Source organism: Capronia epimyces, assembly GCF_000585565.1.
Source record: "Capronia epimyces CBS 606.96 chromosome Unknown aczIQ-supercont1.5, whole genome shotgun sequence".
Classification (NCBI taxonomy): Eukaryota; Fungi; Ascomycota; class Eurotiomycetes; order Chaetothyriales; family Herpotrichiellaceae; genus Capronia; species Capronia epimyces.
The window spans coordinates 312144-328856 of record NW_006912908.1 but is presented as its reverse complement, the minus strand read 5'-3'; the positions used below and the strand labels follow the sequence as shown (position 1 = coordinate 328856).

Below are 16713 nucleotides of genomic sequence, written 5' to 3'. Positions count from 1 at the left end.
ACTCGTGACTTGTGTCTGCAGGCCTGCAGTACGGAGGATGGATTATTGTGGCTGGGCTCGCTGATGGCTGGAGCGGAGGACAGAGGGGCAAAGAATGAGGGGCGGGCCGTGTAGTACCAACTCTTCTACCTTTTTTCCCCACCAAAACCAAAACCTCTGTGCACCGTGGCACCGCACCGCACCAACATCACACCAACAGACCATGAGCATGCCACGCCGAGACCTGATTGCCCTGTGACATACGACGTTGCACTTGGTCGTCGCCGCCACCGCCGTCGCCGTCGCCGTTCCCTTCGTCGTTCCCGTGGTCATATTCGTCGCCGTCGCAGTGGTCTTCAGTGTCGATATTACCGTCGTTTTCGCCGTCGCCTTCCACGGGCAGAATGGGACAGCCTCGCGGAGCTGGAGCTGGAGCCGGAGCACGTGAGTAAGACCAGACCCACGGCCGGGAAGCAACAGTACTCCGGACTAGTGAAAGTCGTTTGTTGTCACGGGATCGCGCCGGGGCCGAAGGATCACATGCACCACTGTATAGTACACTGGACAGGGCGTGGCTCTTTGCTGTAGAACACTGGACGGGGTGTGGCTCCTTGGACGGGGTGTGGCGGCTGGTGGTGTGGCTTTTTGCGGAACATGGTTGTTGCGTCCCCGAAGACCGGTTCATTCATCCTCATAGGCCTGACATTGACTTTAGGCTGAATACTGTAGTCCCGAGGTCCGCCCACCCGCAAGCGCCGAGGCTGAGGCTGAGGCTGCGGGCAAGGCTGGGCGCGCGGGAGGAGCTGAACTTGACCCAGCACGTGACTGACTGCCTTGACCTGGATACATATTATTAGTATCACACTCACGCTCTCAGTCTCGGTCTTGGTCTCGGTTTTGGCCTCGGTCTGGCAGTAATTGCATGTGAACCTGCGAACCTGCGAGGTGGATGCAGAGATGCATAATTTCCATCACAATCACAGTCGCAGTCACGATCACGTCTCACATGTGCGAATTTGGATGCATGGTGATTGGGGCCGAAGGTGGCAAGGCGCCAATGGTCGCCAATCATGGCCAACCGTCGGCGGGCTGATTGGTGGTCCCGTATCCCACCGGCGCCTCCGCACCTCACCGCGGCTTCAGCCCCCGCGTTTTCCCAGGGAAAGATCAAATTGGCGCTGGAGCTAAATGGCCGGTGGACTCGGTCGGACACTTTGTCGCCATGATATTGGTGGGCCATGTGCTGTGTGGCTTGCGGCACAGTGCGGCACGCACCTTGCATCCAGCTCTGGGCGCGTCGATCCCGGTCAGACCATGGTTCTGAATGCACATGTCCATCCCTCAGCTGGCTATAGAAGGCCACGCTCCTCCCTCCTCTTGCCCCGGATCATCCACGTCCTCATCCTCCCAGATTGCAAATGTCATATCCTGCGAAGCACCGAACTGTCCGCAATCCAAATCTTTCTCAGACCGCCACCACCACCACCGCCACCATGCCGGGGAATACCCACCTTGCCCTCGAGCTCGAACGCATCAAACAGTTTCTCATCACCCACGTCCCGGCCGGCATCCCCATCAAGAAGGTGACCAACCTGGACCGAGAGGAGCCCATCTACGTGTGCCACGTCGACCCTCTCCCGGACGCGGCCAAGGAGACCCTCTGGCAGGTTTTCCTCACCGCCACCACTCGCGCCGGGAGGCGAAACACGGTCCATCCCTATCCCCACTACCGTGCCGACCAGGGATGGGGCTACTTCTTCATCCTTTCCAACGAACACCGGAATGATCATGCCTATGTCAGAGATCACCACTGGGCCGTCGCCGAGATCGTTCGAGCTTAGATGGTGCGACAGGTGATCGAGCTCGAATGGAAAGGAATGCTTGATGTCTCCATGGATGGTTGGAGAATGGGATGGGATGTGCAGTCCTGGTTTGTTGGTTGTTGTTGTTGATGGGATGGGATGCGCAGTCCTGGTTTGTTGGTTGTTGTTGTTGTTGATGGGATGTCCCGTTGTTGTTGTCGTTATCGTTGTGGTTGTTGAAAGGGGTTTGGGTGAACACTGTTCATTTCCACTGCCGTCATCTGTGACCTGTGGTCTGTGGTCTCTCCAAGCCAACCGGCATAGGATGGATGGAGGTTCTCGGATTAGGTGGTAGTCTTTGCAAGTCTTGAAATAAGTCATGATGAAATGCTTTTGATGTTGATATTGATATTGATGCGGATGTTGATGATGAATCTGATCCACATGTAGATGGTGGGCTCCGGCGGCCTTAGGTTTGGGGTTGAGGGGGCGGGAGGGTGCTCTGATGTGCATTCTTTATCAGACTAGTTGTTGAGTCCTTCACAGCATGAGCGATGCCATATACTGTGGCTTTGTCCCTCCCGCCCCCTCCGGTACCCTCCCGGATATTATAGTGCCCATAGCACTGGTGATCCAGTTGCGCAGGGCGATCGCCTCAGCGGCAAGTCGAATTCTTTTCTTTGTCCGAATCCCAGGATATTCAGTGCCTCAAATTGCTTGAGTTGACTGGTGCCGGCTAGGCCCGGCACATAAAGTCCATGCAGTGTCCGGAATATTCACGATCTTGGAGATCAGGATCAGGATCTTCAGGATGCTTGTCCCAATTCCGGGCTATGCAGTGCCTCAATTTGCTTGAGTTGACTGGATCCTGATCTCCAAGATCGTGGATATTCCGGACACTTCATTGCCTCAATTTGCTTGAGTTGACTGGTGCTGGGCCCGCCCGTTTGCAACATGCATTCCATGCAGGGTCCAGAATATTCACGATCTTGGATATCCAGGATCGGGATATTCAATAGAGATAGAGATGGCAATGGAGATGGTGATGGAGATGGAGATGGCGAGGTAGATGGCGATGGAGATAGAGAGTAATAATGGATTTGAGTTTGAATCCAAAAGTCTCAACTCCATAAATCAAAGTTCCTCGATGAAGACATCGTAAAGCTTCGACTCCATAAATCAGAGTTTGATATAGCATTGCCGAAAACCTCGACTCCGCAAGTCTAGGTTCGGGTTCGATTCGGCCCGACAGTTTTGGCTCCATAGTCATTGATCTGGTCCGCAATGTCAGACAGATATGACAGGACAGGACAGGACAGGAAGAAGATGATTCAGCCCCCGCGGATGGGAACGAGGACGGGGATGGGGGACAAGGATGGGGAAGGGACTCCGTCTGTGTGCGGGCCTGACCTGACCTGACCTGACCTGGTGATCGATCGTATCTCCGTCTCCTTCTCCTTGGCCCCTCCCCACATAGCTGCACAGGGGTTGTCGAAAAGGTACCCGGACCACTTTAGAACAGTCTTGGGAGGCCTTGGTAGTCATGTCAAACTCGGCCCTTCCAGAGCTTGGAGTACATCCTTGAGGTAGCATAGCCACCCCCGCCGTCTAGGAAATGCAGCAGTAGGTGAGCTTGGGCAGTTGGCTGGGCCTCATTTGTCTGCACGGTGGGCTTCAGTCACATCACCAGCTGTAAGATCTGGTATGCGCTTCGTGCATACCATATGTAGGGCTCCTTGGCCGCCATGGACATGGGTCCAATATCTGCCTCTTATGTTGTCGATGACCGATATCATGTCCATGAGACATACCCGCATACTGATCTGAAGCTGCCTGTCCGAGTCCGATACTCATTGGAATTGTCTCCAGAGAGTCTTATCGCCCAGGCAAGCACCTACTTCAGTACTTGGGCGACGATGACGGCGACGAGGACGCAACATTCTCAAGCCAAAGGCAGCTTCAGACGTGTTCGGACTGATGACTACATTCCCGTCTGGCCGGGCGCAATGATGGGATTGTATGTGGTCTTCATGGAGATCATTTCGTCGCGTGTTGAGAACCAATTCATTGGATTGACGGGTCCTCTTGCCCGAAGCTTGCTGGTATCTCAGAGGTCCTGATCTGATCTGATCATTTAATGATGTGCTGGTCGTTCCGTCTGCCTAGCTGTCTGTAGGGACGGCCATAGCTTCATGCACTTGACCATTGCATTTGCTCTGTGTCCTGTACACGGTGGTATCGAGAGCACTGGTCATGCACGCGCCTGGACCACTTCGGCTACCGTGTGTTTGAATTTTGTTGCTCTTCTGTAACATGTGTGTGCTTGGATGGGATCTTCGAGGCTCGATGTTGAATCAGAACCATGACCTTGGGTTCTCGGGAAACAACTTTGCCAGTGCTTTGCTTTGACGCATGTTGATCAGAGGAACCCCCTCAGCTCCTTGTCGCCCTTTGTTGTCATGACTTTGTTCATGCACGGTACTTTCGTGGTTGTCCTTTTGTAACGTACTTTTGTCATGCACGGTACTTTAGTGGTTGTTCTTTTGTCGTGAAACCTCGGGTGAGGGTTGGAATCCATGTCTTCTGCTTCGGGTAGATCAAGTGAGTTGGTACCACATACTCTTCATCCAGCTGGATTCCGTCGTCGGCATCCAAGTTCGGTTGTTCGGCATCCATTCATTGCCAGTGTTATTCTGGGTTGATCTGAAACATGGTTGTTCGCTGGTCGTGGGGTGACATATCTCATCGTTGAAGCAGTTCGGCGGTCCGTCTTGTGGTGACGACGGATAGAGGTTGGTTGATCACCTGTCATCCAGGACCAGGACCGTGAACCAGGAACAGAAACACACGTTCGTCTGAAACGGTGTCGGGCAATTGGGCCAAGATCCCGACGCAAGGGCGTTTTCCACAGGGTGTATCACACTCGACGATGAGGTGGACTTCCAGCCCGTTTTTGCCAACATGGGGAGCGTTGGCCAACTACCTTTCAACATCTCGGATGACTCATGGTGGACGTTCGTATCGACCCACTGTGCAAGACCGTCGAGTAAATGGGCACTCAGCGCCAGTTGGTGGAGAGCCAATCTTATGATGAAGCCATTTTCCAGCTGACCCTGCCCTCTCCGAACGAGAGCATCTGTAGGATGTAGGAAGGCAGAGTTTTCCGGGTACAATTGATCGCGTCGAAGGTTTTCCGGGTCGCGTATTTCGTAAGATGGTGTCTTTGGAGTCGGCCCTTTTCGGATCGGCCTGCGCCTGTGCTTGACTTGGTGAAGGACAATGAGTGTAACCGGGTGAGGGCATCGTGGACAAGGTCGAAGCGTCGGGGGAACTGGGATTAGCTCTCTTCGGCCAAGGCCCTTGAGGGCCCAATGTCCACTTTCTAAGAGGCTTGAATACTGCTGGAGGTTTCGGACTTGTCAGCCTGCTAGCAGATGACGGATATGAGTTCGACGTGGAGGATGACTAGGTGCTGGAATCCTAGCCAACACTACGGCTCATCGCTCCACTGCAGCAGGAGGAATCTTGTGATCTTCCTTTCTCATCTTTTTGTTCCGGCGACGAGTGCTTTGGTTTCTTCGGCACTGGAGAGAGGGCTTCAGGGTTGCCATCGTGTTCTCCTGTTTCTCTTGCAATGGAAGGAGTGTTCGACTTGATCCAGCCAAGTGAGGACAGAAGAGGATAGGTCCGGTAGGGTAGAGGTGAATTGTTGCCTTCTGGTTGATCCATCGTCACAAAAAATGCTCGCTGTGTACGGAATCCCTAAGCACAACCGCAGTAGGAATGTAGAATGACAGAGAAGTAGATAGAGACAGGATATGCAAGCTGCCTTTGCCTGGGACGGTACTATCGACAATGACAATGACGATGCATGGTATGTGGCCCGGATGTGATCTGGTGTATGGTTTGAGGTATGTACTCGGCTGGCATTGTTGCTATTGCTTGGACCGGGAATGGTAGAAAAGGGAAATCTGGATTGCAGACTCATGTATCAGTGATCATGCCTAGTCAGCAGCTGGATCGAAGACAAGTCAATCAGGTTGTGTACCTGGGTATGAGACGATTCTATTAGTAGTATGATCAGACCTGTGGACCTGAGGAGGAGGGCTCGACTGCAGAGAGGGTTGGCTCGAGTGGAGGATACTATCGTGTCTGATCAGCAACAGAGAACGGTGTCGACCATTGAGGACAGTTCCAAGGACTGAGGCAAGATCTTCACTGAAGAAGTCCATTGCGACCCGGCCCATGCCTGCACCTGCAGATTCTTGTCAAGAGGCTACCCGAGATCTGGACGAGTACGGCAGGCTGACCGAGATCATGACTCCGAGATCATGACTGCCCCATGATGATACCTCTGAGTGAAGTCGAGTGAACAATTCTCGGGTGTTGCCCGCAAGTTGACAGGGATAGATTGCTTTCTCATATGAATCGAAGGCAAGTTCTGCAAAGCCCATCAATTGGAAAAGACGGTCTGCCGAAGTCTGCGGATTGTGCGAGGATGGGAAGGTGTGAACATGAGACGTACGAGGTCCAGTTGCTGGACGCAATCAAGAAGGCGTCTTCTGGAAGCAAAGGGCACCAGTGGTGATAGCAATGCCAGAATACGTCATGGCTTCCGACCAGGAACTGGCATTGGACAGTGTAATCCAGTTGGACTATGCAGGACGGGCAGTCGGTACTGTACGATTCCTTCATGAGGAAGAACTGTTGGAAGAGTACATTGACCTGGGAGCATCGGGTGGAGAGCGCAGCTGCGCAGGCACAGGCGCAGGTTTCTTTTCCTCGCTGCCTGCACAACGAATGTGCACTGGGACCTGTTGCTGAGCATGGTCGATGTATGACGAGGGGACTTTCTTGCGCCACTCGGGATACCTTATTCTCGCCACAACGAAGTGGGACTCGACATTGGTAAAGAGAGAGGGTCACATCACCATTGGCAGTATGGTCCTGCTTCTGCTCTTGTCCGCCATTGTTGTCAAGATTATGATCGTCTGAATCCGGGTGTCAATGTTACTGGGGTCAAACATGGACATGCCTGAAAACCAGCACCTTTGCTTCGTGGAGATGGCTCGATCTTGATGCCGATTACGTTTGTGGACATCCCATCCTGATGATGGTGGGCGCGAGTAGTAGCGTAATGGAGGATTCTAAGTTCAGTGAAAGCAACAGGCTGTAAGTTGCAAGATGCAACCTGCACTTGCAGAGTGCAGATTGCAGAGTTACATGTTGTGAGATGTAAGAGTTGCAAGGTGCAATGTGCAAGGTGCAAGGTGCAAATTGCAAGTTGCATCAAGTTGCAGACTATAGGTTCCTACCTACCTCTCCATTCCCATTTCTCACGTCTGCCTCCCCTTCAAGGGTTCGAGAGGCGGCAGACTAGAGACCGACGAGCAGCATCAGCATCAGCATCAGCATCAGAACAAGGCACCACCGTTACCATCCAGGCCCTGTTCGAACTCACTTCACTTCAGATGCATAGTATGCATTGCAACGGCAATCCGTCAGCGACAGTTGCTGACGAACTGAGGTCATGACCAATTCCACTGGCGAACCATTCGGACTTTACTTTCTGAAGGCTGCCTGCCTACCTGAGATCTTTCATACATGCATGGCATGGCTCCCCCATTGGGCATGGGCATGAAAGAGGATTCTTGTCAAAGGTTGAAATGTTCCATGTTCGCTATCAAAGGGGTATGGTGAAGGCCCATACTGAATAGGTGTGCCTATACCAGCCTTTTGATTGAAGGGCAGGGTTGGGAATGCCTAAAGTTAGTGCCTAAGGGTGGGTGTCAGAATTCATGGTGCCTTATGTCGCAACGGTTGTGGAGTTAAGGCGCCATGAATTCTGACACCCACCCTCAGCTTAAGTTTGACAAGTTTGACAGGGGCATGGGCATGAAAGGGCGATTCTGGACCAGAAGCTTCAGGGACCGTCTTTGCTTTGGACCACCCATTTCAGGAACCAATGCTGCCTTGGCCTTGCACTGCCGATTTGACAACCCTCCATTTCCACTATGAATGCATAGAGGAACGACGTGACTAGACTTTCTAATGGAAATCAAGCCACCATTTCATCACTCAGGAGTCATGTCTGATTGCAATTCAGTGCGTCTTCTAAAAGATGTCTGTGATGACCTGGGATGACCTGGCCTGAAAATCTCGTGGGGTGGAGATGCACTCACTCCAGGTCGGGTCCGGCTCAGGGTCTGCGTCCGCCTGAGCCAGCGCTGGGCTCTCTTGGTTGACTGTGGCGCATGCCTGGTGTGGCGGTATATCAAGCGTGACCTGCACAGGCCAGGCCGAGCCGAACACGGGCCGAACACCACCGCCGTTATCGCAGTTTTGAGCCAAGAGCAACCACGTGACTAGCACATTGTTGTGCGCGCACGTGACTAAGGATTGGCGCTCGGTGGGCATATCCTGCACCTCGCGGCCGGGGGTTGTACGATTTGGGTGCCAAATGGGTGCCCTGAGGCATTCCGTCCACAATTACTCTACTAGGTGCATCTCTTGCTCGATCCGCGAGACCCGTAATGACCTCTGTGTGGGACAAATCGCAATTGTGCAACTTCTACGGAGTAATATTGAGTGCACTTGGGCTCGCCGGAGGGGGAATGTGTGGCATGGGAATGTGTGACATGGAGATTTGTGGCGTGGGAATGTGTGGTGTGAGAATGGAAATGTGTGGCATGGGAATGTGTGGCATGGGAATGTGTGGCATGGGAATGTGTGGCATGGGAATGGAAATGTGTGTCGACCGGTGCCTTGCCCAGGTCAGTGCGGACTGACCGGTGACTTTGGACTCTCTACGGAGTACGGAGTACGATAGCTGCAACATTGCATTGCTCCCGCCCACTTCAAGGAAGGTTGCCAACGTGAGGGGGGTCCTCAGTCCATGATGTAATTCGAGTGACATAACAATCATGTGCAAATCTCCATGGACGAATTGCAGAGGTCGGGTGCGATTGCAATATTGCAGAAAGCGAACATGTCGACCTTCCTGATGCTGATGCTGATGCACATCTGACATCTGGTGGTCAAATAGGATTCCATGAGCAGCGGGGCTGGCGATGCAAGACCTCATGGGTAGCATTCAGACCAGCGAGAGCCCAAGGTGAGGCAAAATGCAAGGCAAGTTGACGGGGCGAATTGACGAGTCGAGTTGATGAGGCAAAATGCAAGGCGAGTTGACAAGGCGAATTGATGAGGCGGGCGAGGTGATGCGTCGAACTGGACGAATCGAATCGACGAGTCGAATTGAAAAGTCACCGAGTCTGTGACAGGTCTCAAGCAACCAGCAGATCACGGGGGATAAGCACTAGAGGGGTCATGATTTGAGGGAGTAGCAAATCACGAGTCAACAAGTTACGGGGCGTAAGCACTAGTATATCACATGGGATAAGCACTAGAGAGAACTTCAGGGAGCAGCGAATTGCGAGGGGGGAGTGGGGAGTCACGGGGTGTAAGCACTAGTCCTAGTAGACTGCGAAAGCTGCAAAGCTGCCCAACTGCAAAGCTGCAAAGCTGTCCAATATGCAAAGCTGCCCAATATGCAAAGCTGCCCAATATGCAAAGCTACAAGCTGCAAAGCGGCCCAAAGTGCAAAGCTGCAAGCTGCAAGCTGCAAAGCGACCCAGGGTGCATCCAGCATCCAGCAGCATCAGGCCTCCCATCCTAGTAGAGTGCATTTTGCTGAAAGTGCATGCTGCAAAGCTGCCCAATTGCAAAGCTGTCCAACAGCCCTCCAGCATCACCATCAAGCCTCAAGAAAAGCTGCAAAGGTGCCCAATATGCATCCTGCATCCAGTCAGCATCAAGCCTCAAGCATCATTCCAGCATCAGGCCCTTCCATCCTGGTAGACTGAAAGTTGCAAAGTTGCAAAGTTGCAAAGTTGCAAAGTTGCAAAGTTGCAAAGTTGCAAAACTGCCCAATATGCAAACAATATACAGAGCGGCCCAACATGCATCCAGCATCACCATCAAGCGTCGAGCAAAGCTGCAAAGCTGTCCAATGCAAAACTGCCCAACATGCGTCCTGCATCACCATCAAGCCTCAAGCATCACTTTAGCATCCGGCCTCCCATCCTAGTAGACTGAAGCTGCAAAGTTGCCCAATGCAAAGCCGCCTCAAGCATCACTTCCGCATCATTCCAGCATGAGGCCTCCCATCACCATCACCACCTGACGCTAACAGTGTGACAGCTCAGTGTTCAGCGTCACCGTAGTGGGCCACCCCCTCATGAGCATCCAGCAAAAACAAGAAACAACCCCTGTTACAGCTGGTCGGACGCACACTAGGTCACACCAGCTTGCACTTGACAATCGGGCTGAATTGCCCCTCCCTCACCCTCGCCTTATGCAGTTTGTGATTGCCCAAGTCAAAATTGCAATTGCAAACTGCATACATGGCAAAAGCAAACATGGAGAATCTGCCCGGTGTTAGCCTGGCTGGCACCTATGGTGGACCGCCATCAGAGCAAGCCACGTCGATAGCTCGCAACCCACCCTCGAGTTTTACAGGTCACTTGCTCCGTACATGTGCGTGCCTTCCAAAGTTTGAAGCAAACAGCACATGTTCAACAATGGCAACCTGTGCAACCTCTGCAACCTCTGCAACCTGTGCAACCTCTGCAACCTGTGCAAGTGACAGCGTTACACCATGTGATAAGACAAATGCATCCAATCCAGTGTCAAAGATTGGCTGGTCTGCATCTACGGCTGCCTCATGATGTTTGTGGCTGAGACAGAAGACGCAGGGGCAACCACCGGCGACCGACCGTGGGCGAAAGACAGGTACTTGGCCATCCCCCCCAAACCTGACAACTTTTTCGACCTCTTTTCTCCCGCCATACATTCAGACGGAGCAGCCATCACGTGGTCCAGCCATCTGATTTCGTGGCTGGTGGTTGGAATGGTCACACTCCATGCGGCACAGCAGAGGATGCTTGTAGCTTGCAGCTTGCAGTGCCCTCTTCATCGACCAGACTGAGCGCTTAGGCCATTTGACCTGTCACTCGAACCAACTTCGAGGCCTCTGATTGGTGCCTAGGTGCCCGCCGACACTGCTCCTAGCACATCTCCCGTCGTGAGGCGGGACTGGATGTATCCGTACTCCATTCTCCATCCGTACTCCATTATTCTCCATTCTCCATTTTCCATCCTTCCTCCTTCCGCCTTGCTCTTCCCCTACTTTTGCAGTCGGCCCAGGGCTGAATCCAAGTGAGACGTGATCTGATCTGGCCCCGACCAGCTGCAAGGCGGCGGTGGTTGGCCGTCCAGTCGAAGTGAGACAGTCTCTTTGAGTCTACTCCGTACACTCCGGCCATTCGCTGCCCTCGGGGTCCGAATTGCAAGCCACCAACCTCACACCGGTCGGTCACTTACATGAGTACGCGGGACGAGGATGGTTACTGGATGCACATGTTTGTTACTTTCCTCAGTGCAGCAGAGTTGCCGTTTCCTTTGATGCAGCCGCCCGCTCTGGTACTCCGTACGTATCCCCTGGGTTTGAAGCCGGCCTGAGAGGAGACCAAGACACCTTTGCTCGACGGGACGGACCTGGCCACCTTATTGGCAGTACTTTCCATCCTGCCTCTGCCCACATGTGATCGCATACGAGACGATCGACGATCCTCATCGTGTTTTCAGCCGAGTTGGAGAACGGCCCAATGCCATGTCCCAATGTGATAGGCAAAAGGCTCACATAGATTGGCCCAGGCAGATTGCTCTAGTGTGATGAACCGACACTGTTAGACAGCCAGCACTTCCAAGCAGGTCGACACCCATGAGCGTCCTGCAGTATCCAAGACATAGCAATGCCAATGTCAGGTCCAGGAACATTCCAACCTCCTGTCCATCCTTTGTCTACGGAGTACAATAGTCGTGCTTCCCCCAGACATTTGACATGACACACAATAAATTTTGAGGAACCTTTCAGCCTGTCCTCGTTGGTCAGCACTCACACTCCGAGCACAAAACCGGCTTCGATCGCGCAATCTTGGGGACTCTCACCCTCACCATCCAATCATGGCTGACAACCAAGAAAGCTACACTGGAAAAGGCAAAGGCAAGGCCGTCGACCAAGACCTTGACATTGACCTTGGATCCCTCAGCTTCCCCTCCGAGGTGGAGACGACAAGTGCCATCTTCCCCGCGGCATTCTCGGTCCCGACCCAGCCCCTGGCCACAAAACCCATCTTTCCCAGGGAGCCAACTGCCACTACCACTGGTACAACCACTGGCACATCCACTGCCCATCCGGTCCCCCCGATCCGGCCCTTGAGTCCTGTCCATCCGGCACCAATGCCCCCGATCCGGCCCTTGAGTCCTGTCCATCCGGCACCGATACCCACGATCCGGCCCTTGAATCCTGCCAGCCAGCCCTGGAATCCTCCGAGCCAGGCTTGGAATTCCTACCCCCCCACCGGAATCTATCAAGCAGGCCAAAATCCCTATCATGCAGGAATGGTCCCACATGGGAGACTCGACAAAGGCAAAGGCAAAGAGAGAGAGGTGTTCCCACCGTATTCGTACATCGAGTACCCTTCTCCATTCCAATCTTTTGAGGAGGTGCAAGTCAGACGCAGTCAATCAGGCGGTGTGCTTGGGTACACTTTTGACTACGGAGAACAACAGGTGTTCTCGGCGGACAAGATGTGGGTTGAAACCAGACAGCAGGGCACCGTCTTTCTCGTCAACACAGGATGGCCAGTCTTTATCAAGCTTGGGCGTGGCGGATGAGATGGGAAATCGGATCGGGATTCAAACGGATATGGTATCGTGGTCAGTGCACAGGACAGCCATGTACTGAGTCGTCCATCACCTTGGACCAGAAAAGTTCGTCAGAAACATCGTCGGTGTAGCCTTCATCCAAACAGCTCTTCAGTAGATGCCTCCCTCCCTCCCTCCCTGCCCTGCCCTTGGTCTCTCGTGGTTGTCCTTACCTTTGGGGATGGTCACGGTCCAGTGTCTGTTATGTTTCACGACAGTAGTCGATGTAGCCCACTCGTTCCACGGGGTCAATCTTGACGTTCTCTGAGGACACCCATCCCGATCATAGATGTAAATGAGTGCAGCCATGGCATTCCATCTGCGACTTGCAGCCTGTAGTGTGGTGCAAGTAAGCAACTTTGCGCTCGGTAGTTTGCTACTTGACTAGTCGTCGCAACTTTGCATGTCGCAAGTTCAGAATGCAACTTCAAGTTGAAGGTGGCAAGATGCATCCTGAACTTGTATCTTGCAACCTGCATATTCAATAGCAAGCTGCAAGCTGCAACCTCCAACGAACTTGCAACTTGCAACTTGTGTCTTGCAACTTGACAGGTCAATTTACACGTTGCAACTTTGCATGTCACAAGTTGGAGTGCAGAGTTGCAAGATGCAAGTCGCTAGACACAAGTTCAAGTTGAAGGTTGCAAATTCAGGTTGAACGTTGCAAGATGGAAGTTCGCTACAGGCTGTAAGTTGCAAGATACAACCTGGGACGAACTTGCATCTTGCAACACAAAAGTACAAACTTGCAACATGCGAAAGACAAAAGTGCATCACCATAGTTGGGTGGGTAGCTGAATTACCCCGAGTTCGAATTCCCCCGAACACACCGAATCTCACGGAATCTCAGCAGTGAGTAGTGCTCAGCTTGCTTGAGTTGACTGGTGTGCCAGCGGCCCGTCACATGCAGTATCCAGTACATGCAGTGTCCAGGATATCCAGGATATTCGTAGAAATGAAGATGGAGATGCAGGTCAAGAGCAAACATGGATTCGGTGTTTTCGGGTGAATTCGGTTTCGGGGAAATTAGACAACCCGCCCGTTGTCCTGATTGGTCCGGCTTTTTGGGTAGACAACCATGTGAATCTCGACGTATATTTCCCGACTGCCATTGCTGCAGGAGTTCGGCAATCTCGGTGAACGGATGATGTGGCTCTGGTGCTGGTTGATGGTTTCACCATGACGAGATCCGCACCTTCTAGGTTTTGGACCGAAGTCGACACCGGACCGAGGAAAGAGAGGGTACTGTGAAGCTAAGGCGACATTGGTCAGCCGCTGAGGTCGTGCGAAAGCTGGACCCAGGAAGAGAGGAACGCTGGTCGGGGCTGAAGAAGGGGAGAAAGCCCGGTTGAGCGAGGCTGCACCATGCGATACCCTGTGAGCTGCAGGTCGCTGTCATTCAACGGGATGTCGGCAAAACCGATGTGCGCGAAGACAGGGGCCCTTCTTTACCGAGTCTCGTCTGCGGTGCAATGGCCATCAGATCTGAGTCAACGGACGAGCCCCGATGATGCCCTGGGCTGGAGCGTTGCGGTCCTGTTGCTTGATACCGACGGCGTGATGTCGAGATAGACTCACTCGTCGTATGGTGTGGTCCCACGATTCCTGACATCTAGGCGTCATGCTGGCTGGAATGGAGACATGCTCTCACCGGACTTTGAAGATACGATGCCGTGTGGACAGAACTTGAATGGTCAGTGGGATCTCAGCTGTTGAAATTCGGTTGACCGCCTCGGATTTCTTGAATGTCGGATCTTTTGAACACCTCGGATCTCAGACGTTGATCCTCCACCTCGACGTTGCACGTCTCCCGCAGAATGAGAAAGACGCAATGCTGGCAAAGAAATCAGCTCACCCGCGGTAAAAGCCAGCTTACCTTTGTCTTCCGCGTGCGCAGTCCAGTCACCGTCCGAAGCTGCTGGCGCCGGACCACCACCTGATGGCGCGGTTGTGTGAGATACTATCCGTCAGTGACCACTGCAGTTGAAGTGCAAAGCTATCAAGCACTCAGACGCTGCTCTGGTGACTCGGATCCCGAAACAGAACGCAAGGCGACGCACGTAGAGGGACTGCGTGAAGTGTGTTCAATCCAGTATGGATGCCGATTCCAAGTTCGAGTCCGAGTCCGAATCCGAGACTGAGTCCGAAACTGAGTACGAGTCCGATTGCAATTGCAATTCCGAAGCGGCACAAATTTGACTATCAAGCGCGGTTGCGCAAGTTCTGCTTGACTTCTACCAGATGGGGGCCGGTCTCGGATCGAGATGGATCTGACCTTGACCCGCGCCAGGATAGCCAGCCCGGGGCTCAGGGGAGCGGCGCCTCAAGACTTGTTCGATTTTGAAGTGCTGCAGCTTTCCACACGGGTGGAGAGACCTTTGCGTGAATGTCGTTGTGGGTCGTCGCACAGAGTCGACGGTGGGTTTGGAAATGGTCAACCTCGACCTCGACCTCCGAGAGCAGACCAAACCCACCTGCCTAACACACGGATATGACCCCCCGCCTGCAGTTTGATCTACCCACGCATCCGTGAATACTGTTCACGGCTAACACAAGCGTGGTGTGCAGGGGACGCTTTCTGCCTTCTGCTTTCTTTGCATGTTGTATCTTTGCGTGTTGGACCTTGAGGTGTGAAAAAGTACCTTGCAGATGAGCAAGCATCCGAGCATGCTCGAGCTGCGGCGCTCCAAGGCTCAATCAATGCCGCATTGGCAGCCGGGATTGGTGCCTGGGGGTCATCGCCCACGGCCATCAGTGATGACAGTACTGTGACACAATTTTCGGCCTGGAGATTGTTGCTGGAGAGGCAGGTCAAAGCAACCACCGTCAACCGCCGTCTTCAGGTAGCAAACCAGTCCCCACCGTGGGGGCCAATCCAATGATCAGGATTGCAAGGCACGACCGTTCTCGACGGGGTGAAGCCGGTAGGCGATATTCCAGGAGTGCAGGAACCTTGACCTTGAGATGGCGGCCATGAGTATCGACGCCTACCCTCTGGTTAGCTTTCGGTCTTGAGGCTTGGGCAAGCACTGACCTTATCCGGCTGAGGGATGAGTCCTCCAAAGGATCGACAACGGCGTCGGTGTCGGTACTATTGTCGATAAGGCTGTTCGACAGCTCTCCGAGATAAGGGCTGCTCGCAGGTTTGCAAAGAGTCTGACGAGTCTTGCCTTAGTAAACTGGATGGTGAAACAACATGGGAAGGACAGTCTGGTCAGAAAAGATCAACTCCCGCCGATCAAGCAGCGTGCCGGCAAATGAAGAGAGGGATGCAGATGCAAGATGCAAGATGCAAGATACCTGAAGATGGACACTGAGAGCTCTCTCGGTCACGCTCTGACAATCTCCTTCGGCCGGCCGCCGGGCTTGGACTCGGACTCGGACTCGGACTCGGACCGGGACTCGGGCTGGGAAGCAGATTCAAGAGGACGTTCAGGAGGGGGAGGTTCGGGAGGAACAGGATCGAGAGGACGTCCAGGAGGAGCTTGAGGAGGAGCTTCACGAAGAGGTTCGAGAGGAGGTTCGAGAGGAGGTTCACGAGGAGGTTCACGAGGAGGTTCGAGGGGAGGTTCAAGAGGAGGTTCAGGAGGAGGCGGTTCGAGAGGACGTTCGAGAGGACGTTCGAGAGGATGCCCCAGAGCAAGACCAGGAGGCGGTTCAGGAAGAGGACGTTCAGGAGGAGCTTCGGGAGGAGCTTCTGGAGCAGGATCGAGAGGACGTTCGAGAGGAGCTCCACGAGGATTTTCGAGAGGACGTTCCAGAGCAGGTTCAGAAGGAGGTTCAGAAGGAAGTTCGCGAGAGGTTCGGGAGGAGGTCGAGATGGAGGAGCAGGGAAGGATGTTCAGAAAGAGGCTCAGAAGGAGGTTCAGAAAGAGGCTCAGAAGGAGGTTCAGAAAGAGATTTAGAAGGAGGTCCAGGAGCTCCAGTGCCATTGCTGTTGCTATCGAAGGCAAGAAATCTGGTGGGATGTGTAGGGGGAGGTGGATGTGTGTCAAGGAACAAGATTGTGCCTGCGCAGCTGAGCTCGATAGAACCATTGCGGAGCCACACAAAGAATATGCGGGTCCAGTACAGAACAAGCCCCGCATGGTCACTCACGTCGTGTGGGAGCGCAGGCACAATCCGGGGACACTTGACACTGCACAAAGCACAAAGCTACCAA

At 53.4% G+C, this 16713-nt stretch overlaps 3 protein-coding genes across 3 annotated transcripts; 2 read left to right on the top strand and 1 right to left on the bottom strand.

Annotated features, from left to right (window-relative positions):
• Window positions 1–1472: 1472 nt before the first annotated feature.
• Window positions 1473–1820, top strand: A1O3_06088 (uncharacterized protein; the record flags this gene model as incomplete). Its single annotated transcript, XM_007736208.1, has 1 exon — window positions 1473–1820. One exon carries the CDS (start codon window positions 1473–1475, stop codon window positions 1818–1820), a length of 348 nt encoding a protein of 115 aa, XP_007734398.1.
• Window positions 1821–11807: 9987 nt separating this feature from the next.
• A1O3_06087 (uncharacterized protein) lies at window positions 11808–12521 on the top strand (the record flags this gene model as incomplete). Its single annotated transcript, XM_007736207.1, has 1 exon — window positions 11808–12521. The coding sequence occupies one exon, from the start codon at window positions 11808–11810 to the stop codon at window positions 12519–12521; it is 714 nt and encodes a 237-aa protein (XP_007734397.1).
• Window positions 12522–15880: 3359 nt separating this feature from the next.
• Window positions 15881–16483, bottom strand: A1O3_06086 (uncharacterized protein; the record flags this gene model as incomplete). Its single annotated transcript, XM_007736206.1, has 1 exon — window positions 15881–16483. The coding sequence occupies one exon, from the start codon at window positions 16481–16483 to the stop codon at window positions 15881–15883; it is 603 nt and encodes a 200-aa protein (XP_007734396.1).
• Between the last annotated feature and the right edge of the window lie 230 nt (window positions 16484–16713).